At 38.8% G+C, this 24,269-nt stretch overlaps 1 protein-coding gene across 9 annotated transcripts in view; it reads left to right on the top strand.

The window, feature by feature from the left end:
* Nucleotides 1-24,269, top strand: part of LOC149572917 (Ubiquitin-like superfamily protein) — a 227,257-nt gene that overhangs the window by 46,771 nt on the left and 156,217 nt on the right. For all 9 annotated transcript variants that reach the window (XM_089814031.1, XM_089814030.1, XM_089814027.1 and 6 more), the window contains one exon: nucleotides 21,626-21,731. In XM_089814031.1, coding sequence (XP_089670157.1) covers nucleotides 21,626-21,731 — 106 coding nt within the window. The remainder of the gene's footprint in view (nucleotides 1-21,625; nucleotides 21,732-24,269) is intronic.

Raw genomic sequence — 24,269 nt, 5'->3', positions numbered from 1 at the left:
ATCAACTGAACAACACAGTAGTCTAACATGGACAATTGATTTGTAATTATTTAAGCATTTAATAATGGTTGTTTAAACAACAGGAACAGGCACTTAAAATACATAAGTGAACACAGTCATATACATGACTAACCACTATTACAGGAACCTAGTCCAGTGTAGCAGGATAATAATACACAGTGCAATCTCTGCACACATCTCAGGGTAATCACGAAACATCATGATACCACAACGATTTTGGTAACCACTGACACAAAGTTCAGTGAACCATCTAACACATCATAGTCTCATAAATCAGCCATAAGCATAATCAAAGTAACTGATACAATAACATAAATTCAATCACCCCAAGTGTGTAGACCACTCATGGTCCCAATCATGATCACTCACCAAGCAAGATCATCAAGGCTGCATCCATCAGGATGACTTACAGAAATCAAATGGGAGAGGCACTACATCATCCCCCCCAAAGACTAGGATTACTCCTGGAAACCTATAATCCAAGAATAGGAACCAAACACATCAAGTATGAAATTAAAATCAAACAATAGGAATGAATCACTGTCTTCTTCACAAGTCCAACCAAATCACTCCAACATTCTCAAACCATCTCGTCAACCCCTAAATAGGTTAACCACCAGAGAATAGGTGTCACATTAACACAAGGTCCTCCAACAAGGAACTTCCTATGTGCTAGGAAACCCATATAGCCATAAAGTCAACAATACAAGGTAAGGAAAAAGCCACTCTACCTCATCCATAGGTGCCCAACTAATCATGCACCTACCACAGAACCACAAAACAAGGTCAAAACACTACACACTTCTAACAAGAGTTGGAATTATGGGAAATAACCATCCCAAAATTCCCAAGAATACTATCATGCCTCACATGAGCATCCTTGAATCCATGTAAACTCACCCTTTTAACATAGAGGATGACAATTTACTAATGAAAGCACACACTCCGAAGGATACTCTCCACAACTAACCACCAAGCATATGAGCATATAGTCTCTATGGTACAAAAAGCTCAACTATCACCGGGAACTCGGGTTACATAACCCAACTAGACAAGATATCACCTTTCCACAAGGTTGTAAAGAATTTCATCAGTGGACAAAAATCAAGTAGTATCTTCATACCAACTCATAAGATGGTAATACGTGTCCAACAATACCATGTCCCTCCAGCAACATCCTGGGAATACCATGCCCCAGCTATAGCTAAACTCAATCTCCAGCCTCAAGTCACTGTTGTTACATCCCAAATTTTGAACTAGTTTTAAATTTGCTCATAGCTGTTGGATTTAATTGGTTTTTCATTCATAATTATGTGAAGTAGGTAATTATTTATATCCATTGTATTAACTGTTAATGAAGATGGTCGTTAAACTAGTACTGGTGTAACACTTATTTTTAATGCAAGGGCCACCTCTATAACTCAGGCTGTGAGATGCCTATCCTCCAAAATAGTTTTAGAACTCAAATTTGTTTCCAAGAGCATCTTCAGCAACAGAACTCTCTAAGTTTGTTCTAGGCAGACTTACAAAATCTTCTTGCAACATCCCATTGCGAAATAAAATAGAGGTTCTAGTCAGTTAGCCAAGAGACTCCCGCTCATGCATGAATCAAAATTTTGCCACAAATGTTCAACTCTTCTTTGTCAGGGTCCCGAATGCTCCTTGGTATTTGTATTATTTAGCTTAGGCTTAATGAACAATCACTAAACAAATTTGCAAACATTGGCTTCCATGAAGAAAAATATTATTTCAAGACTTGTAGAATCTCTCGACACAATAGAATATTACCTAAATATCAAATGATCCACAACGGGCTTATAAATCTTAGTTTTTCTCACATAAAATACCATACATTGGACTCCACAACAATAAGTCTGCAACTTTGTCTCTGATAGAACTTCTATTAATGAATTTCTGATTAAAATCCAGAAGCTAGCAACTCTAATTAAATTTTTTGAATAAGCTTCACATTATTTCTCACAAAGAAATACTCTTCCACCTCCAAAAGAATACAACCTCAAAACATTTATCAGAAAATATAAACCATTCAGATTAAACCTTTTGTAAAAGATTTGTGATGAAATCTTTGATAAACAATTTCCAAAAACCACACAGACTGGTAGAATACACAACTCTAATACCATTGAAATATATATTGACGTGATTTCTTCCTCAAAATATATTCAGATCTTAAACATAGGCAGATGTCGTTAACCATGGTCGTTGTATTAACTTTTGAAGTGGGAGACTTGGTCTATCTCAGACTTCAACCATACTGACAATCCTCATTGAAGGAAAAGGGGAAAGAAAAGTTGAAGCCACGATTTTATGGTCCTTATTGGGTAGTTCGCTGCATCAATGAAGTTGCCTATGAGTTGGAACTTCCAGAGGAGAGTCATATTCATAACGTTTTTCATGTTTCCTGCCTTAAGAAAGCCATAGGACAGAATGTCATGGTAGTGGCAGACCTTCCACCGCTCAATGAAGGAAAGTTCATTTTAGAACCAACCGAGATCATCGAGTTACGTGAGAAGACCTTGCAGAATTGTACGGTGAAGGAATATTTGGTATGTTGGAAACACTTGCCGTTGGATGATGCGATGTGGGAGGGTGAGCACATTCTTCAACATCCGGCATTGCATTTGCTTGAGGACAAGCAAAATTTGGGACGGGAGGACTGTATGTCCCCGTTATAAAATAATTTTTTAACTAAGCTATTGTAATTGGGCCGATTGATTTAATATATCTCGGACCCATTTTAATTTTTTTCCATAGTTTGTGTTGCCGTCAGCTATCTTTGTACACCCCAGAAAGTTTTCCCCAATGGGTATTTAAGCACAGCTTGTAGGTAGTCATTAGATATGCAATTTGAACTATTTATTTATAGTGCAAATTCCAGATGGGATTCTCTGTAATTCGCCATTTCAGAAGTGAAAGATCTAACCTACTTGGCTATTTCTGGTTTCGATGAGATTCAATCCTCACCCTATTCCGTTGCCTGTAACACTTTGCTCGGATTTGGCAAATCGGAGCACCATCTTTCGGCAAATATTAATTAAGGATATTCTTGTTCAAATCTCCATTTTTGTTTGGTGTTACTTGATAAATTCAGGACTGATAGTTTATGGTGCATGATTAAACTCGTTTACCATCTGCACCCCATCTGTCACTCTCCCTGCTCAGTACAAAGTCCGTACCATCCTCAAAACCTACTGTACGACCTTCCCTGTTCCACCATACGAACACCCCACAACACACACTCACATGAGTTTAGTTTATTGTACTTGTGGTTCATATCAGCATTACTTGAGTTGATCACGTTGTAGGATATTCTATTTCATGTTCCTATCATACTCATGTAGACACTCATAATATCTTTAGTTCAATTCTCATATTAATATCTCATATAAGAGAATTTTCAGTGTTCAATATATTACAATAATAGATAAGCCGTCTATTATTAGTTAATGGTTATCTATTGTAAATATCTAATAAGCTTTAGCTTGCTTTCGTTTTTTTCTTTCTCCAGAATAGAATGTTTCTATTCTTTACAATCATTTCCTAAGGAAAGATCGTCTCATTCTTTTGTATAAATTGACCTTTCGGTCTCTGTTAATATCAAGCAAGTACCAAACTGTGCTGCCATGGCTAGGACTAATCTGATGGTGCTTATCTTTGTAGTAGGAGCAAAGGTCTCCTCATAATCAATGCCTTGACGCTAAGAAAAGCCCTTCGCTACTAAACGAGCTTTGTACTTATCCAAAGTACCATCCGATTTGTATTTGATTTTGTAGACCCATTTGTAGCCAATGGGTTTATTCCTTGGTGGAAGATCAAAAAGGACCCTGGTGTTGTTCTTCAGTAGGCTCTGGTGTTTAGATTCATGGCCTATTCCCACTTTGGAATTCCTTTAGCCTCGGAATATGTTTGAGGTTCAAACACACTGTGAGTGTTGGCCATGAGAGAAAAGTTAATAGTATCTGTAGTTTTTCTCTTTTTCCGAGTAGTTCTCCCATCAAGGAGCTCATCATCATGAAGATCAGCAAGTGTCTTAGCCCACCACTTAGGCCAGATAGGAGAATGACCAACATTAGTACTAGGAGATGCTTGATCAGCACGTTTCTCATCAGAAGAATTTGGATCAAACTCAGGTGAAGCATCTACAAAGTGAGGTGATCCTGCAGGAGAAGCTGGAGGTGTCTGTACAGGTATCATTGGTATAACTGGAGCTGCAGGAGCTACTGGAGCCCTCCTATTAGGTGGAACTAATGGAAGCCGAACTCCCAAATCATGAGCCATCATAGGCTGGTTTGCTGGATCAGGAATAGGAGAAATTGGCATGAATGGTCCTCGTTGCTCATCAAAGACTACATCTCGACTGTAGATGAGATGAGATGTCTCAACATCGATCAGGCAGTAGGCTTTGTGAAGACTGCTATATCTAGCAAGCATCAGTTTCTGACTCTTCGCATCCAACTTGGTGCGTGATGCATCAAGGATCCAAACAAAAGCAAGGGAGCCAAAAATTTTCAGATGACTGATTCTGGGCTTGCGACCTGACCAAGTCTCTTCTAGAGTTTTACCTTTGACCACCACTGTGGGTGATTGGTTCAACAAATGAACTACAGTGTTAATTGCTTTTGCCTAAAACTGCTTCGGAACATGTCTATGTTCGAGCATGGAATGAGCCATCTCGGTGATTGCCCTGTTCCGACGTTCAACTACACTGTTCTGTTGTGGTGTGTGGTTAATTGGCGTTTGATGCCATGTGTATCCAAGAAGCTGGAGAAAGCATTAGAACAAAATCCCCCCCCATTGTCTGATCTAAGAGTAATAATAGATTTCCTAGACTCTTTTTCAACTAAAGGTTTAAACTTCTGAAATACAAGAAATGCATCTGATTTCTTTTTAAGGAAATACACCCACATCTTTCTACTGAAATCATCAACAAAAAATAGAAAATACGTGGACCCAAGAATAGGAGTACCCATAGGGTCGCAAATATCGGCATGAACAAGCTAAAGTACCTGAGAAGTTCCCCGAGAATCGCCACTATTGAAAGCTGTGCGATGTTGCTTCCCAGCCTTACATGCGTCACAAACTCCAAGGTGTTGAGTCTAATCCAAGAACAAGCTCATCCCAAGAAAGTTGTGAGAGATAATACACATTTAAGTGCCCATATCGGTGATGCCCAAGTGTGCTAACCGAAGATCGCCGAGCAGCCATAGCAAAGTCCTGAGAATCACCAGAATCAGTAAGTCTAAAAAGACCATGATCCTCAAGACCCACTACAATGGGAGACTTAAGTCGCCCGATTAGTGATGGTGCATTGATGTGAACTGAAGCTGATTGCTAAGTGTGGAGAATGTTGCAGCAATTGACTGACTGAGAGTAGATTTAGTTCCATCCCTGGAACGTAGTACACATCAAGGAATATGAGATTCCTCCCAATAGATTGAATCTGAATGTTGCCTTTACCGACAATCGTGTACTCTTCTTCGCTGCCAAAAATAAGAGTTTGAATAAGGTTGGTAGTTAGTAAACTAGTTTTTGTGGTGAGTGAAATGATGAGAGGCACCTAAATCAATATACCAGGCAGACAACTTCACATGATCAGAAGGTCTTTTAGCCATGAAGGCGTAAAAGGCAGATTCCACCTGCTTATTGTGCTCTGCATTGTTCGCTTTGGGCTGCGAACCTAATTGCTTAGACTGTGTAGCTAAGCATTTCCGACATTCAACCTTCATGTGTCCAAACTTGTGGTAGTAGTTGCATTGAATGTTCTTTCTAAAACCATCTGGGGCTGGAACAGAAGACTTCTGTTGAGGTGGCTATTGAAACTTGCCCTTATCCTTTTGAAAGGATTTCGCAGCAAGGGCTTGCTCTGTGGAGGTGGAACTGGAGCTGCTACCGAACTGTTGTTTCCACCGATCTTGCTGAAGCAACAATGTGTAGAGATCAGTGAACTTCAAATCAACGCTAGTAGATGTGATGTTGAGAGTCGATAAAATGCTCATAGGATTTTGGTAAACTCTGAATAGTGATAACCACAGTATCCTCTTCCTCCATCTTGTGACTGATGGCAAGTAATTGATCATGGATTTCCTGAATCTGATTCAGGTGTGCCTGGACTGAGGTGCGCTCATCCATGACAATAGAAAGTAGAGTGTTTTTCAGAAAGAAGGCTCTGCTTTTGTCAGAAGTCTCATGAAGACCTTTGAGATGTGTCCAAATCTCGACAATTGTCTTGTTGGATGGAATCTGAGAAAGCTGATCATCAGCCACGGATAACTTGAGAAGCATCACTGCCTCTCGATTATTCAGATCCTATGTATCTTGATTAGGACCCGGAGAAGTCGGACGCTTTGTAACACCCAAAACAAGTTGATCGGTGTTTCGATATTCAAAAATTGTGATGATGCGCTGCTTCTAGGTGCCATAATTGCGACCATTGAATTTGGAGTTACGCTTGAGCAGAATATTTGTCAGAGATGCCATGGCACATTTTTGAATAAAAAATTGTGAAGATCTATGAAGGCACGTTCATCGAGGCAAAAATATGGAAGACCCATAAGAAACGGAGAGTGACCCAGAAGAGAGCTCGAAAAACCTGGAAGGAATATGCTGCCATTTTTTGCTGGCTTGAGAATTGAGGCACAAAAATCAAGGTACCCAGAAAAACAGACAACCCAGTTGAGCTCTCGAAAAACCCACCAAGAATCTGAAGTAAAAAAAATAGGACCCAAAAATTAGGGTTTCGGGCAAAATCCTATTCGGCTACAAAACAAGCTCCAAGAATGGCAGATTTGAGGAAAAATGTTGTAGAAACAATCGGATTTAGAGCTACAGCGGCTAGGTGGGGCAAGATTGAGGTAGAAAAATGAAGCTTTGGCAGACGTTTGCAGCTCCAAACGTGGAGAATTGCCAACGTGAGTTTGAGAAAAATCGCAGGTTGCAGACTCGATTTCCTCTGCAAATCATGTGGAAAACACAAGCAAACTCGGTATTCAGCAGAGATTCAAAGTAATCGCAATTTTCAGCAAAAGAAAAACGCTGTTTTTAGACAACCAACGAAATCGCGTTTTTCAGATGAGGGGCACAAAAAACGACTTACAAAAACTTCTAAAATTTTGATTTTTCAATCTCTTGAAACCTTAGTCAAGAACAGGTAGCAACGAACTTTTAAAAAAATAGAAATAGTTTCGAAAATTTTAGAGCAAATAATTTCCAAAGAAATTATAAAATTCTCGAAAAACTTTGAAGTATTGGGTGTAATACCATATTATGAAGTAACTGGTAAATTCTTGCTTGATGTTAATAGAGATTGAAAGGTCAATTTATACAAAAGAATGAGATGATGTTTCCTTAGGAAATGATCGTAAAGAATAGAAACATTCTATTCTAGAGAAAGCAAAAAACGAAAGCAAACTAAAGCTTATTAGATATTTACAATAGATAACCATTAACTAATAATAGACGACTTATCTATTATTGTAATACAATAACTGAGAGTAAGATAAGTATTCAAAATTTATAATCCCTCAACTAACATGTTCTAGATCATAACTTGATCACATAATTTAAGTCATGTATACATACCATCTGGCGTATGGTACTCATTAATGAGTAGATCATCCTTGTAAACTTACAGATCACCTGAAAAAGGTTAATAGATCCATGTTTTCCATTTACATAACCTTGACCTTCATGCTCATCTTCACAATAACATTTCATTAGAATAATCATCCCATGGTAGAAATATACTTCATCTCTAAACAATATAAACGGCTCAGTATTGTTTACCGTACAGGTAAAGTAAATAAACGCATATAGACAATGGAATATAATAGTAGAATATTATTCGCAATAGCAGATGATTGATGATTTACAATGATCCCAGACGGGATATAAATACTACCGCCGAACCTTCCCGAAGGAGTCCGTCGGCCACAAATATTCTATCCGCTACAAACTATTTATCGACGACGTCGGCTACAAAATATAGAAACACCGCCGGACATCACTTCATCGGCTACAGAATACAAAACACCGACGACCATCATTCCGTCGGCTACAGAAACACCGTCGGAACCATCTAGTTGGCTGACACCATCCCCCCCAAAAAGAAAAGTCGTCTCCGGACGACAATTACAAAATATCTGAGACAAATTAACAAACAAAATATATCATCAGAGTGACTACAACAAGAAAAATCTGCTTCTGTCACATCACTTCACTTCGTCCCGCGCCTATAGCCCCTACTAACACAATACTGTCTCCTCAAATTGACCTTGATAGCCACCTGTGCTGCTTTCTCTGCTTCCAACACTAGGTCCACTGAGCTAAGTGTCGCTGCACTGCCTCCAAGTGGATGATTAGCTCCTCCCGAGCTCTCTACGCATCCACCAAAACAACCTCCCGGCCAACACCTACTCCTAGTGCTTCTGGTACATAGAAAGTCCATGCCTACAACCACTTCAACTTTTCTCAACTGGTTAGACTCCCACGACTGATATCTGCAACGACTGGGGGTCTAGGGGGCAACGTCCTCGGTGGGGTTGGCAGTATAGGGCGGGGTCGAGGGGCAGTGCCCCTCGTCGCCAAGACCAAATTAGCACTTCGCAACCCACACAGAAATGCACGGAACACACCATTTCTGTCATTTTCTGTCGATTCTACACTCTTTCTGGCAACCACTAATGCGTCCCCTTCCCTTTGGCACCATCTGTAACTCATTCTGAACAACTTGAACTTGTCGTCGTCGTTTTTTTTTTTTTTTGCAATTTCTCCTTCCTGACGAAATTAGTGTGCCTCTCGAAACTCTTGGCGGAAATCCTAATCCTCTGGATGGAAATTGCCGAGCGCACAAATTGAGAACCGCCAATCGGCAAAAGAATGATGGCCAACTGCCCGAAAAATGAGAATAGCCTTCCCCTGTAAGCCGACGCCAATTACGTTGTTCAACTGAAGCACAGAGAAAACCCAAGAACGCGCCTGCGAAAAATAGCATGCTCCTGATGGACCTTGTTCTATTACTTCCCCATCCTCCAGAAGGTTTGCGTCTGCTATAGATTAGAGCCCGCGGGCAGAAAAAAAATGGAAGTCTTGTATTCCCGTGGAGAAGTCTGCTGGCCGGAGGAGTTTGCTAAGTCCTTGATAGAGGACATTATGTTTCTTTTTGAGTGGGGCTTTTATTTTATGCCCGCGGACCATTCCTTTACTGGTGGAGACTGATTTAAAGCCTGCGGGCTTTCTTTGGCGGAGTACTAACAGCTTCATGCCCGCGGACAGCTGCCCGCGGGTTTTTTAACAACCCGCGGACAAACTGTGTGCGGGGACATTCTTTTTTCAACTCCCGCGGGCAGTTGTTGCCCGCGGGGTCTCTGACTCTGCCCGCGGACAGGCTGTTGCTCGTGGGGCTTTTTAGTCCGCGGGCCTTTCTATCCGTGGGGCCCCCAAAATTATTATTATTTATTTTTATTTTTTATTTTTTGACAATTTTTTTCAATTTTTTTTATTTTTTATTTTTATAAATTTTATTTTTTAAAGAAATCAAATAACAAAGGTACCTCCATTTTGCCTCCAGGCATCGCCATTCTGCAACGACGACAGAGTCAACTGGCCATCCTGTGACAGCGACGAAGTCTTCCTGGCACCATATATTTTGAATTTGGATCTTTTGACTGTCGGAGGTATCTTCTGCCTGTCCAAAGTTGATAATTTGATCGCTCCATTGTCGCCGACTTTCCGAATCTGATATGGTTCAACCCATCTGCCCTTAAACTTTTCCACTTTGATTTCATTCTAACTGTCGCATGCCTTACGTTTGTTTTATGCCACCTCCGTCGCCCACTGTGCCTATGGTCGTCGCGCAACTGGATTATTTCCTTGCTGTCGGTGCCCTTCCACTAAGTTTATGCTGTGGTGTAACCTTTTCTTTCCGCGCGGTCTATTCACCATGTACCGGACAGTGGGATGTTTCGTTTTTCTGTGTTCAAACTGTATGTTCTTCCCCTCAGCTTCAGCCATGGCAGCTTTTCCTTCTTCCGCTTCCCTGCATTCCTCCGGACATTCATTTTCCTGTGTTTTGTCACGTTCATCGACTGTTAACATATTGCAACTCGAAAACAGTTCGTAATCTTCTATCTGCCAGTGGAACAGGCCATTCACCGAGTCTAGGTCATCATCATTCGATCCTCCATCAAGTCTCAATACTCCCTCTTCGTCTGGTTCCATTCTCCTCTTTGCTTCGTCATCACTTTCGCCGTCACTTTCTGAATCTGACAATGCTGCCTCCTCACCGACCATTTGTGTATGCAGGTCAATTGTGAATCTTTTGCCTTTGCGCTCCATTGATAGGGTATTTCGTTTCCAATCATGTTTTACTTTTGCTTGTACCAACCAATCCCGTCCCAGAATAGCATCATATCCTTTTCTTTTTAATGGAATGACCACAAAATCCAATAAAAATTGTTGCGTACCAATTGTTATAGGTTGCGCTTTCAAAATTCCCAACGGTTTGATTCCATGTTGGTCTGCCGTGAGCAACTGAAATGCAGGTGGCCACAATGTCGGCTTTCCCAACTTCTTCCAAGTATCCTCCGGCAACACATTCACGCCAGACCCTCCGTCGACAATTGTGTCTGTCAAAACATTTCCCAAAATCCCCATCTTGACGACCGCCGGATGCCGTCCGGATGTGAGTGCCAGCCGCATTGGGTTTGTTGTCATCACTTCCCTACTATTCCTTCCTGTGTCCTCCGGTGCTTTCGAAAATGGTGTATGATTCAGAATGGCCGTTCGTAACTAGGGCATTGTGAGAAGGAGGTCACTTATCTTGACTGGTATCTCCGTTTGTAAGATCTGTCGTACAATGTTTTGTTCTGCAAAGTTCCTTGCCAACGTGCCGGTGATGTCCTTCAACTGAGATGTCCTTGCTGACGATGCCTTTGCAATTTTCGCCTGCGCTTCCCCCAATTTCCTCTTCTCCTCCACTTGCCTCCGTGTAATTGCCAGAACCTCCTCTACATCCGTGCCGACAGTGATCAAGTTTACTCCAGATTTTGGACACTTGGAATCTTCGTGATCGCCGGGTCCGCACCATCTGCATAATAATTTCAGTGTGTTTGCCACTGTACAATTCCGCGCAAAATGACCCCACAAATTACATGCTCGGCATTGAACGATCGGCCGTCCGTTTGCATCATACCGGGTTTGACTTCGGCTTCCATTATTATTGTTATTGTTTGCATTGTTGTTATTTTTCCCTCTGCTATTATTCCTATACCCTCCGGATGTGGCACCATCAATGTTTGCATTTTCGTTACTGCTTGACGGGGAAGCCTGCTGCGTAAGAAGCACTTGTGGAGATCCTCTTGTTTTCATGTTAAAGGGGCAGTCTTTTGTTGAATGTCCCATGATCTGACAAATGTCACAGAATTGGTTCTTCGGACACGATCCTTTAGTATGACCGTTGGTCTTACATTCCGTGCACCACAGTTCACTACCTTTTGGCTCTTTCTGCATATTTTTAAACTCCATCATTCGAACCATATCCTTCTATAAGGCACGAACCTTTTTGCTACTACCTTCGTCGTCGCTGCTATCATCTCCAGCAGATTCGTCGTCATCAAAGTCAGAGGAGCTAGTTTTCATCTTCTTTGTCTTGTGCACACTTTCAAGGTCCAGTCTCTGTTATAAGCATCCACATATGACAACGGTGGCACAATTTTCATTTTCCTCCGCAACTGCGAGCGTAGGCCGTCCACAAACCACCTTTTCTGCAATCCGTTTGTCGGCTTGCTTGCCATTTTGTTTATTAAGTCTTTTAATCTCCTGGCGTAGACGCGGACAGTTTTGTGCTTCCCCTGTTTCGTATTGAAAATCTCTGCTACAATTTCATTATCGTCTCGCAAGAGTTTAAATTCCGCTAGGAACTCTTTTTTAATGTTATCCCAGCTATTCAGCTTTTGTGGATCCATATCCGAGAACCAATCAATCACGACACCCCGTAGGGTTGCCGAAAATTGCCTGACCCATTCGTCGGCATTTGTGATTCCATTTGCCCGCCAGATCGTCTCACATGTCTTACAATGTTGGATGGGGTCGGCTGTACCATTGCCTTCAAATTTCGGCAGCTTCTCTTTGGGTCCCGCCATCACAATACTGGAGGTCTGCACTGTCACACCGGAGGTCTGCACTCATACACCGACAATCGGCACTCCCACGCCGACAGTCTGAACGCCCGCACCGGCGGTCTGTACTTCCGCACCGACGGTCTGCACTTCCTCACCGGAGGTGTCGACAGCTGCGAACCTTGGTGAAGAAGAAGGATCCTTTGAAATTGTTTCTCGCGGAAGTCTATCCTGGACGAAGAGATCACTCCGCGCTCGTGCTCTGTCGGCACTGCGAGCCGTGCAAGTTGATGCCCTTCCGTCAGAGTTTTTCTCCCTTGGCGAACACAAGTTCAAGAACTCCTCCCGTGCTTCTCCCACCAATTCCACCCGCTGCCGAGTCTCCTCCAACAATTCTTCTGTGCTCCGGTGTTCGTCGGCAATCTTCTGAAATTTCCGTCGGCGTTCGGCTTGCTGTGCCAGAATTAAATTCTCTTGCGCAGTACGGATTCCATCCTTTCCCTTTGCCTTATTCCGATCTTTGTTAAGCTGATTTGGCATTAATCTTCATTCCTCCCACCTTCCAGATTCATAAGGCAACGACGCCAAATGTTTACCGTACAGATAAAGTAAATAAATGCATACAGACAATGGAATATAATAGCAGAATATTATTCGCAATAGCAGATGATTGATGATTTACAATGATCCCAGACGGGATATAAATACTACCGCCGAACCTTCCCGAAGGAGTCCGTCGGCCACAAATATTCTATCCGCTACAAACTATTTACCGACGACGTCGGCTATAGAATACAGAAACACCGCCGGACATCACCTCGTTGGCTACAGAATACAAAACACCGACGACCATCATTCCGTCGGCTACAGAAACACCGCCGAAACCATCTAGTCGGCTGACAAGTATGTCTTGTTATTTCATTACCATATAAAAACCAGTATTGTATGTGTATTATAAATTTATAGCAGTGTGTCAAAAGGTAGAAACATGATATATTATGAAAGATCATCAATCAAAATCATAGAGATCATGTTTAACAAGGTACCACACTACATGTGTCCCAATCTCTTAACACTTGGACTACATGCCCACATGCAATTCTTGAGTCGGGTGCAGCTTGATGCTTGAATGTTTGTCTACCATATTTTGTTTGTGGCTTAGAATCTGAGTCCACAATAAACTCTTACATTTCCATGGAACTCTACCTATCATGTTAAATTTTCTTAACTCAACCCATCCTTGGGTCATGGATTGATCAGAAGCATCTAAAACAAATTTACATAGGGTTCATATCGAGTAGCTCATCTAAGCATGCTCATCATTCACTTGTAAATATTTGGAAGTTTATCTTTTCCATTAGTGTGACCTATGCTTTCATGCCCATCTTGTCAGTTAATATCAGAAAGGATTATCATTGTTAAATTCAAAGAGTTCTCAAATTCATGGTTCACAATTTTCATTTTTTAATTCTTCCTTCAGTTCAAGTACAAAATAGATAACAAAATATTACTACCATTTCACATGAATAGGAATATAATTGCATAAAGTATATTGCTGGAAACACGTAATTGAAAAGGAATATCTAGCCATCATTAGGGTTTAGATAACATCTCATCAAGGTTATAGCAACTGGTTTGTATTGTGCAAGCCTCGACATTTGGACCTAGTTTTAATCTTCTCATTCTCTACTGAGAATGACCCTCCCTTCTGGGATAAGGCACATGTACCATTTTGGTCTTGCCACCCAAGCATCCTGGTGTTAAGAGTGTCTGTTCAGTAATAGACAAGGTTGAGGATACACTTCCACCAACCCTTCTCCCTATCAGCTGGCACTACTAACCTCTTAGCGATTCATTTTAGGCAAGCATGCCTTTAATCTACCCTGGCCAAGGATTTAGATGGGCAAATGAATAGCCTGATCACCACTGCTCGACTTGCCAATCATGTCATTTCCATAGTTCTGATTCATCTTTATGATATTGCAGTTTATCCATCTATCCATTTCATATGGACCATACCATCATCTCAGCCTTTCCTCGGCTATTCTGGATGATTCCTTGGTGTGATTTTATTTTCAGTTTGATTGTATAATACTCAGTTACGTAAAATAAATCTTTTTCAACATTGCATTCTTAGTTTTTTTTTCTCTAAAACTATGTTGGGCCCAAGGTTTTAGCGTTGAACCCAATGCTCTGATACCATATGTAACAACCACTTTTTCCCAAGTCTTAACTAACAACTAACATATCAAAGAAATACAGTTATTACTTCATTTTCATAAGAAGACAATTATTTTAGTTACGTTCATGGGAATGAAATTAACAGTTACAATCAGTTAAATGAAATTTCATAACTAACAATTGAAAACATCATCAATGAATTTACTATGGAAATTAAAATCTACATACTATGGAATTTGAAACCGAAATCAATCTAGGGATGCTTCTGCAAACATCCAGGTTAGTCTATTTAGTACTACTATCTCAAAACCAAATGACGATTACCATCAAATACCACTATATCAACTAGGGCATCACATACCATTGTATCAACTAGGGCATCTATTACCATTTGATCATTTAGGGCATCACATACCACTGTATCAATTAGGGCATCTATTATCGTTGGATCATTTAAGGCATCAAATACCATTGTATCATTTGGGGCGTCAGATACCACTGTATCATTTAGGGCATTAGATACTACTTTATCGTTTGGGGTGTCAGATACCTCTGTTTCATTCCTTTTCTTTCTATTGCTAACTGTGGCAATAACATAAAATTAGAAGATATGCTCGTGATCATTATTCTTATAAATGAAAGACTAAAATAACAATCCTATAGATTTATTCCATATTCAGTTGGAAGGTCAACTGATCTAAATGGTTACCAGTTACATTGACGAGAAATGTTGCTTTCATTAAAAGAAATAACTGAATTCAACGACATAAATTAATCCATCATATCTTCTACTTTTATAAATATCATAAAAGTAAAAATCCCTGGTACCAATAAATGTTTGAATGCTCAACTTATCTTTATCTGATGCATGTCCTGACATCTCATGGAGGGGGAAGATTGTCAGGGGCTTAACCTTCCAACCACGGACCTCAAACTTATCTCCACACTTTCTCTAACTAGAAAGGCCCTCCCTACTCGGAATAGACATGGAACACCTTGTCAACCACTAGGCATCCTGGTACTTAATTACACCACTTGACTTGATAACAGAGAATGAATTAGACATGCATGAGCTATTAAGTGTTCTTTTTAAAAATGATATATTGTTATGTCACTTCTGATTATGTTTCATGTTATTGCAGATCTCACCTCTTTACCCTTTTCCTTGATCATACAGCTGGGTGAATCCCATGTGTTTATAATCTTAGAGTATACCAACTCATTCTGTTGATCCTCCGCTAATGTATGAATATCACATGTTTCAATATGTCACAGCTTCTATGGTTTGAGAATAACATCTTAAGACTTGCATAAATTACACATCGATTTTGACTTGCAATAGTAAAATAAAGATGTATAAACTTGTTATGAACATTTGGTCTCGACTTAGCATGGGAATAATTGACTCACTGAGAACCTATTCAATGATACTGAACAAAGATGAAGTGCAATATTTTATGGCTATATGCCTTTTTGCTAAAAGTACGAATGCAGTAATAATTGATAAAAACAACATTATATTTCTTTTGGGTATGGGAAATCGACCACAACTTGGAAGTTTTTGAAGATAAAAAGAGCCTTGGCTGAAAGCTATCAATTGGTACCTTCACAAGGGAAATTCCGAACACAATCTCAGTCTGACTATGAATCACGACTTCTAGCAAACTAGTAATAAGGAAAGGGAACAATGGAACAAAAATATGTAGAGGTATATAATGAGGAGGGAGAATTTGATCCCTGTTCTTCGGGGTTTCTCACGGCTTCCAAATATATGTAAAGGCATTTGATTTCCCTAAGCTTCCAAGAAGCCGTAAATCTTAAAGAAATGTTTTGCCTTCTTGGACGCTGTTATAATATGCCAAGTGTGTATCTCGGTTTCAAGAAAAGAATTGAATAAATATGGAAAAGAACTTGAAGGTTATAAATCAAAACAATATTATAAACATATTTATTTAGTTGCACGTAAATATATTTTATTAAGATGACACATAATAATGTTTATCCAAGGTCATTTTTTTTAAATATGTATTTCTAAATACATGTTTCATCTTGGAAGATCTATTTTATCTTCTTGTACATGCATTTTAAATGTACGTATAAAATCTTGTATAAAAAAATATATTATGATGTCACTTTTAATTTATGTCTGTGTATGTACATAAATATGTATTATAATGATATGGTGGAAAAGTCAGCCAAAAGCCATTAAAGGTATGTACTTTAATTAACTTAGAATAATTAATGTTTTTAGTGTTTATCTAATAGCTCATGCATGTCTATTAATTGTTTCCTGTTATGCAATCGCTAGGTCCTCAACCATGGCGATTCACGATTCATACCCATTTGTACAGTGATGGTGATGCTCCTTTGCTCAATTCTTTTCTGACAATGCTTCCACCACTTTGGCATGCTCCCTACAAGGAAATTCTCCGTCATTAAATCATATTACCATAACAAGTAATTAATCATAAATAATCATAACGGCTAACCATCTTTTCAATTCCATGAATTCATGATAAATAATCAACTAGCATGTTATCTTCATATGAAATTATAACAACTAACCATCTTACTGTTTCACAGGATTATTACAAATTTAATTGTCTACTGACTTCAGGTGAACCTCAACGGCTGTATGAACATTTTAAATTGGGTTGAAAATTGGGATGCAACATTAGCCCAATATTCTTGTGCTCGCTGCAAGTTTTTTGAGGCCAAGAGCCGTGTCAAGGTAAATGAGTCATAACAACCCGTTGTATTGACTTGCCGAGTCATGGCAAATGACTCATGCCAACATTTGGCAATTTTGGCCAGCAACAAAAAGTTATTTCCCATTTTTTTCAACTTCTGTTTTCTAGTTTGCCCTAAAAGTCATTGAATTCGCTACTTGTGTGAAGAAGAGAGGAAAAATTAGAGAGGAAGGAAAAGAAGAGGGCATAGGTTTGCAACTAGTAGGGAAGAAGAGCATCAAGGGGTCCAAAAATCATATTGGGTAGGCCATTTATGGATTGACCAAACCGACATAGAGGCTGATGTTGTGGCTATGGCAAAGGAGGATGATAGATGATAGAGAAAATGATCAAGTGCTCATGTAGTTGATGTTCATTAGAATGGCACTTCTCATGTAGATACTGTGGCTTGTTAGTCATCTAGGGCCTACCTCAAGCACCTTTCTATGAGGTAGACAAACTACTTTGAGGCTAAGGCTGACCTAGAGCCTGGGCCATAGACTTGTTTTTATATACACATGTTTGGGAACATTTGATGTCATGGATTTTATATAAATATGACAATATTTGTAATTTAGTTACAATTTACATTTGTACTTATGTAATGGATGTATGTTTATGTATATGATCAAATTGGCTTCTATTTGATGATAATATAGTGTTTTTAAACTTTATTCAATAATGGGTGCATGAAACAAGTTTTAAATTGTTAAAAATCTTTACATTTTAAGGGTTTTTCCATTTTCTTGAGTCATTGCCGAGTCATAGCCAAGTCACGAGTCAAGTCGAGTTGGCCTTGCTGACTTCGAGTCTAAGAACTCTCACTGATTTGAGACACCTCATGTTTTTCCTTCCCCTCTACCCTACTTTCATGCAATTAGAGTTATTATTTGTAAGACTAGGTCATTCAAGCACTTTTCTAAATAGTTTGCATGTTTATCTGCATCAGTTATGTCTTTGACCAAGCCATGCTCTCAAGTGATGGTTGGGAACCTGAAGTAGCACGTGGAAGAATATATGAATCCAATCTAGATGCACGGGCACTAGCTCTTATGCTATGATTTTCATTGCCCCTATTACTACCACTAGCTTTGATATCAAACCATCGGCAACACTACCCACATTTGAAAATGGATTGAAATGGAGGCATGGAATAAGACTTTCCACTTACACCAATAACTGCTATCTCTTCTCTTCGCCACATTTTCAATTATTTTTGTTCCTTAAAGGTTTCTTGTTGCACTTGTACTTTGCGCATAACCTTAAGAGGCACACATGGGCACGGAATAACATCCTGGATTGGTAAAGGTCCAAGATGGTATTTCAGTATATTAATGCCTCCATGATAAGTTGTTTTGCAATAAAAACAAGTTACTTCTTTCTTTTGCTCAGGGGTAAACTAAGCATGTTTCCAAGAATGGTCCCTTCTAACTAAAGTTTGGGACATTGTGATGAAGACAATTTGAAAATATCCAAGAGTGTGGCAATAACATATAAATAGATAAAAGTAACATTGACAATTTATAGTTAAATTGATATAAAAAATTTAGGGATTGCAAATATAAAACTAGATTTTTTAACAAAAATACGTAGGGTTTGTTCAACAAAAAAAATCACCTAGAGTTTGTTCAACAAAAAAGTCACCTAGGGTTTGTTCTTTGAAAGTTCGATATATTAAAATAGAAAAATAATTTTTTTGTTGCAAAAATAAAAGAAACTTTAAAATAGATACTTACCCTTAAATTGGCTTGAAATCGGTACTGAGCTCTTTTTAATCCTTTGTAGAAACCTCTACATGTACCAAAAGTAGCTATCTACCTGCCCAATTGTGATTCAACAATCAATATTTGCTCAAATGCCTTGTTGTTTTCCTACAATGCAATCCAAATTTGGCTCACAAATCTCTTTTCATTGCATTTGGCTTGAAAACAAAATGAAGTTATTTTATTTTCGGTAAATAAATGGCTGCAAAAGGGGCAACTCCCAATGTATTACATTGAAAAGTAGTTTACATCTGTTCTCATACAAGAATCCAAAATCCCAAAATGAGCAACATTATTATGAGTAACACAAAAGAGAAAAGTGGTGTTCCCAAATTGACATTTGAAAAAGAAATGGACTAGTCCAAATAGGAAACATGTAATTTGATTAATAGACATCAATTAAATAGTAAAGAGATTAATCAGTTTCAACCATCTTCCCCTTGTCTGCAGGCGAGCACATGACACACATGGTATCACCACACCTTGTTGATAGATCATTGATTTCATGATTTGGCCTCGGTTTCTCAACAATGATGACATCTGGTAAATCCTCTATGATATCCACCCCGAAGTCATCCTCCACATTCTTGCTTTCTAGGCCTTCAACATGTTTATAGTTTTTGATCCAATCCACCTTCATTTAGCATCAATCCCAACTACTTCTTGAAGAAGTTAACATTCCTTCTAATGACAGGCTTTTTTCTCTCAAATACCTCCTCATCCCAAATAGTGAGCACATGCATTTTTGGCACATCTCTGCCTTGGCGCTTGATCACAAAATAGTCCCATGGCTATAGGATTCTTAGTTCTTCATCCTTTATTGGCTGACACCAGATCTATTTTACCCAGGAAGGACTCTTTGAAAACCTTCTGACATAATAGCTTCGTCCCAACCTTAGACTCACCCACCACATAAAATTACCACCAAAAACTCACAATGATATCACTGTTAACCAAAATGAAGTTACTTTTAGGGTGGAGGAAAATATAAGTAAAAAAAGATTTAAGATGTTCTTTATGTTCTTTTTGCACGTTTTTAACCTAGTTGCATGACAAAGTCTAAGGGTCATGACTCAACAGGTCTGGCAAGTTCCTCAGACTTGGCTGAGTATATATATGTGTGTGTGTGTGTGTTTATGTATGTATATGTATGTACTCACGTGTGTATATATAGGCACACATGCGTCCAAACATATGCGCGTGCGTACACAAGCACAAATACTTTTCAGGTGGAGGAGAAAATATAAGTATAAAAAAAGAAAGTTAAAATGGCGCTTTGTTACACTCAGCTGCGTGGCAAAGTCTAGGGGTTGGGACTGGGTAAGTCTGGCAAGTCTATATGTATCTGTTGATGCTTATATATGTATATGCTATATATTTGTGTGTATATACATGTGCATAAATTTCTATATGTATAAACTAATTTTCCTAACATACTGAGATCTTTTGTAGGCTTCTAGAGATCTGACAACTTGACAGAGATTTCTATCTGAGCTCTCTACTATTCATTTTGAAAAACCAACAAGTAATTATATACTTTCTTTCTTTGCATTACTCTTAAGCACTTTTATATATAATGTTGTTGAGTATCAGTTGAAAGCTTCGGGCGGTTGGTCAAATTTGTAGAAGTAATTCTATCCACAAATTAGCCTAGAGCAATTGGCTGATTGTTATAAAAGGTGATTGGGTTAAATGTCTCAGGAATAAAGTCTCTAAAAAAATGTTAGCAAAGAAACAATGTTGTATGTGACTCATGTTTTATCCTAATACTTGAAAGGCATCTTCATTTTCCTTCATAACTAAATATTCAATATTTATATAAATATATATACACACATATTTACATATGTACATATATACATATATATCTTCTAAGGATTCATCTATCTCTTTGTCCGCTTAGATGGATTTCTTCTTACATGTTGCTTGTTGGATATTTCTTCTTTTGAGAGCCATTCAATATCTTGAAGTAATAGCTGATATTATCCTTTTCTGCTATGAGAATTTTTACTATTTACGATCATAAATCAAATCTGGATGACATCAATCTAAATACCTTGTCATGTTATCTTGATAAAAGCAATAAAAAATATTCTCCTTTGTAGGTAGATATGATCACTCATAAGAGGGAGGGGGAGTATTGCACTTAACCTAGGATAAAACTGGATAAGTGAAATCAGAGATTTTTGTGTCCTTGGATTACAAACCTGTCCTAAAGTACCATTGAAGGGCTGGACAAATTAGTCCATTTCAATCTCTCAAATGACAATGGAGTAGAGTTTCAATCTGATTTACAACAGGGGTGAAGAGTCAAGGCTACCAATCTTGTAAGTTGTTGGTAAACAAATCTAACAACTTTTAAGAATTAGGAATGTCTTTGTTCAGAGTTTTTGATAAGCAGTTTGATGGAATGTACTTGTTAATACTACTACTGGTTGATTTAAATGTCGCATAGAGCTCTTAGATAAATATAAATGTCAAATAAATTATAGCAATTTGCTCTAAATTTTTTTTGTCTGCTGCTTGATAGCTTCTTATTGAACAAGCAAAATGAATTCTTCTGATCTACCTGAAAGTAATGCTTGTCAAACAGGTCACCAATTGAAATTTGACTGCCCTTTGTAGACTCATTTTATGTGCTTGGTGTAAAGAATAGCTTTTTAATCAATGTCCTATATCTTTCGGAGAGTAGAATTTATTTAAATGTAAGTTTGTTCTTAATGTAACGCACAGATCCATTAGATAGATCAATCTGGGATTTGGAAAGGTTGTGAATCTTATGTCAATGATGTTGTAGATGTGGCAGTGCCAAATTTCGCATCTGTAAAAGATTTAAAGTCAGCAGTGATAAGGAAAGTGAATGAGATGGAGCAGTCAAAGATGGGACATCGCCACATTTCATGGTAATAATCGGGTGCCTATTTGCAAGAAGTTTTGATTTTTCTTTCAGATACAGATTCTTTTTCAGTGCTAAAAAGTTGAATGCAGGGAAGATTTAGTGGCTATCTGAAATTTTGCTATTTTCCTATAACTTTCCATCTGTATAAAATAGTTTGATTCCATTAGAAGATATCCTTCAAGCACATAAAGTTCTCAGTTAAAAATTTTTGTATTATGGTTTTGCTCAATTATAGAATTAGCATTTCAGGCTAGTAGATATTTACCAAGGCTGTTATATTGAGAAGGTTATCATGGTTCCTCAAAATTTATATTTGTATTCATTGTTATTTGTGACTAAGAGATGTAGACAAATTTATAATTTTTCTTCTTAGTCATTTGTGATGAATGTATCCATAAAAAAGTATTACAAATTCACCAAGAAACTTTCTTTTCTGGCTATCTTAAATAATGAGCTCCTAAAATATTATCCTGTGTGGAACTGATGTGTACCCTGTACATTTGAATTTGAAATCTTCTGTTTATATAGAGGTATTTGTTAGAGCTAATAACTATGGTTAGTCAAAATGTGTTGAATCTATATGGATTTTTCATATGGTCATTTTTAAAACTGTTAGGTGTGGAAGCAAAAATATCATTCCATTTTTGTCTTATATGTTTCCTATGTGATCTACAAGCAAAATTCCTTGTCATCAAGGTAGCTTTTGTCCATTGATAAAGCTGTATGCAGAAGCAGGGAACAATGAAGCAACGTTTCAACTTTCTCAGGTGATGGTGAAGCTATTTGAAAATAGATTTGCCTTGGAAATACCATTTGCATACTGAATTCAAATGGCAAGAGAAAGGAGTCATGTGATTGAACAGCTGGGAATTGAATGAAGACAGAGATCCTCAATATGAGCAACAAGCACAACTTATGTGGCAAATAATGTGATGTCCCCGTCATAAAGTAAATGTATTTAATTAAACCTTGTTAATGGGCTGATTGATTTAATATATCTCGGACCCATTTTTATTTTGTTTCTATGGTTTGTGTTGCCGTTGGCTATCTTTGTACACCTTCGGAAAGTTTACTGACCGGTATTTAAGCACGGCTTGTAAGTGGTCTTTAGGCATGCTTTCGGATTATTTCTATATACTGGAGTTTTGGATTGTTTTCGCCATTTCGGAAGTGAAAGATCTTCCCTATTTGACTCGTGCAAATTCGGTGGGCTTCAACCCTCACCCTATTCCGTTGTTGCATATAACACTTCGCTCAGATTTGGCAAATCGGAGCACTATCTTTTGGCAAATACTATTTGAAGGTTATTTGTGTTCTAATCTCTATTATTGTTTGGTTCAATCTAAGGAATTGTGTTCTTTAAGTTTACAGTGGCATCACTGGACTTTCTCCTCCATACATACACTTCTCGCTATTCACTTGGTCTACATTCCACATGCTATTATTTCCCTTTGATACCGTATGGCTAGTATTAGGTATGACCATCATACATCTATCACTGTACTGCACCTTCTTGTGTCGTACGACTTGCTGCCTCCCCCGTACGGCCTGCAAACACATCTTGTCGTACGGTCTACCGTACCATCACCTTCTACTGTACGGAAGACACCCTCACACCCACCGTACAGCCTTCTTGGTGACACCATACAACCTCTCTTGTGCATTACCCTGGCACTGTACAAACTTCTTGGACGCCATCAACCGTACTTCCCCTCCTTTCTCCACTGTACTTCCCCTCCTCTCTACACTGTACGAGTTTTCTGAGCTCATCTTAGTCAATCATCTAGCCCTCCCTACTCAGGAACATTACAGTGGTATCAGAGCTTTTGATCCTTCCTGCTTGTGGAAGTGAATGCAAGATTATACTCGAAGGAGAAGGCGAAATAACCCTATTGATAGAATGGTAAATCATCAGGATCATACGACAGATTTCATGAATCTTTTAAGAGAGTTGAACAAATTTCAAATACAAATCAATGAAACCCAAAGGCTTATGCAGGAAACTCTAAAAAAATTGGTCGAGAGAAAGACAATAGGAGAACAAAATAGGCATAACGACGATTCTGTTTTGGGAAGGACAAACTTTCAACCCTCTTGCTCTCGACCCTTGATACCCATCTTCCTTCCAAGGACAAAAGCACCATGCAAAGGAAGAGAGCCCACTTTTGAGGAAATGTAAGAAAAACTTCGGGAAGATTGGCGGAACGCGAACATGGAAGGTGATATATCTTACAGAGACTATGTTGATCTAAGAATGAGATATTTTGGCGGGGGAAATCGTGGTTATTTTAATGATGATCTCTGGACAGAGATCAAAAAGGTAAACTTATTGCCGTTTGATGGATTTGGAGTCATTACTGCACAGTCATGGTTCCTAAAGGCAGATACCTATTTCCAACTTAATCCAATGCTCGAAGAGGAAGCAATCAAGTTCGCAGCACTTCATCTGGAAGGAGTGGCACATGAGTGGTGGCATCATGGATTGGTCACTCTCGGTCACGACCAAGTGACCTCTTATGTCGAGTTCATTGAGAGACTCATT

The sequence above is a fragment of the Cupressus sempervirens genome, chromosome 2 (genome assembly GCF_028749045.1).
Source record: "Cupressus sempervirens isolate cs-2001-9-10 chromosome 2, ASM2874904v1, whole genome shotgun sequence".
Lineage (NCBI taxonomy): Eukaryota > Viridiplantae > Streptophyta > Pinopsida > Cupressales > Cupressaceae > Cupressus > Cupressus sempervirens.
This window is presented reverse-complemented; position numbering and strand designations above follow the sequence as displayed.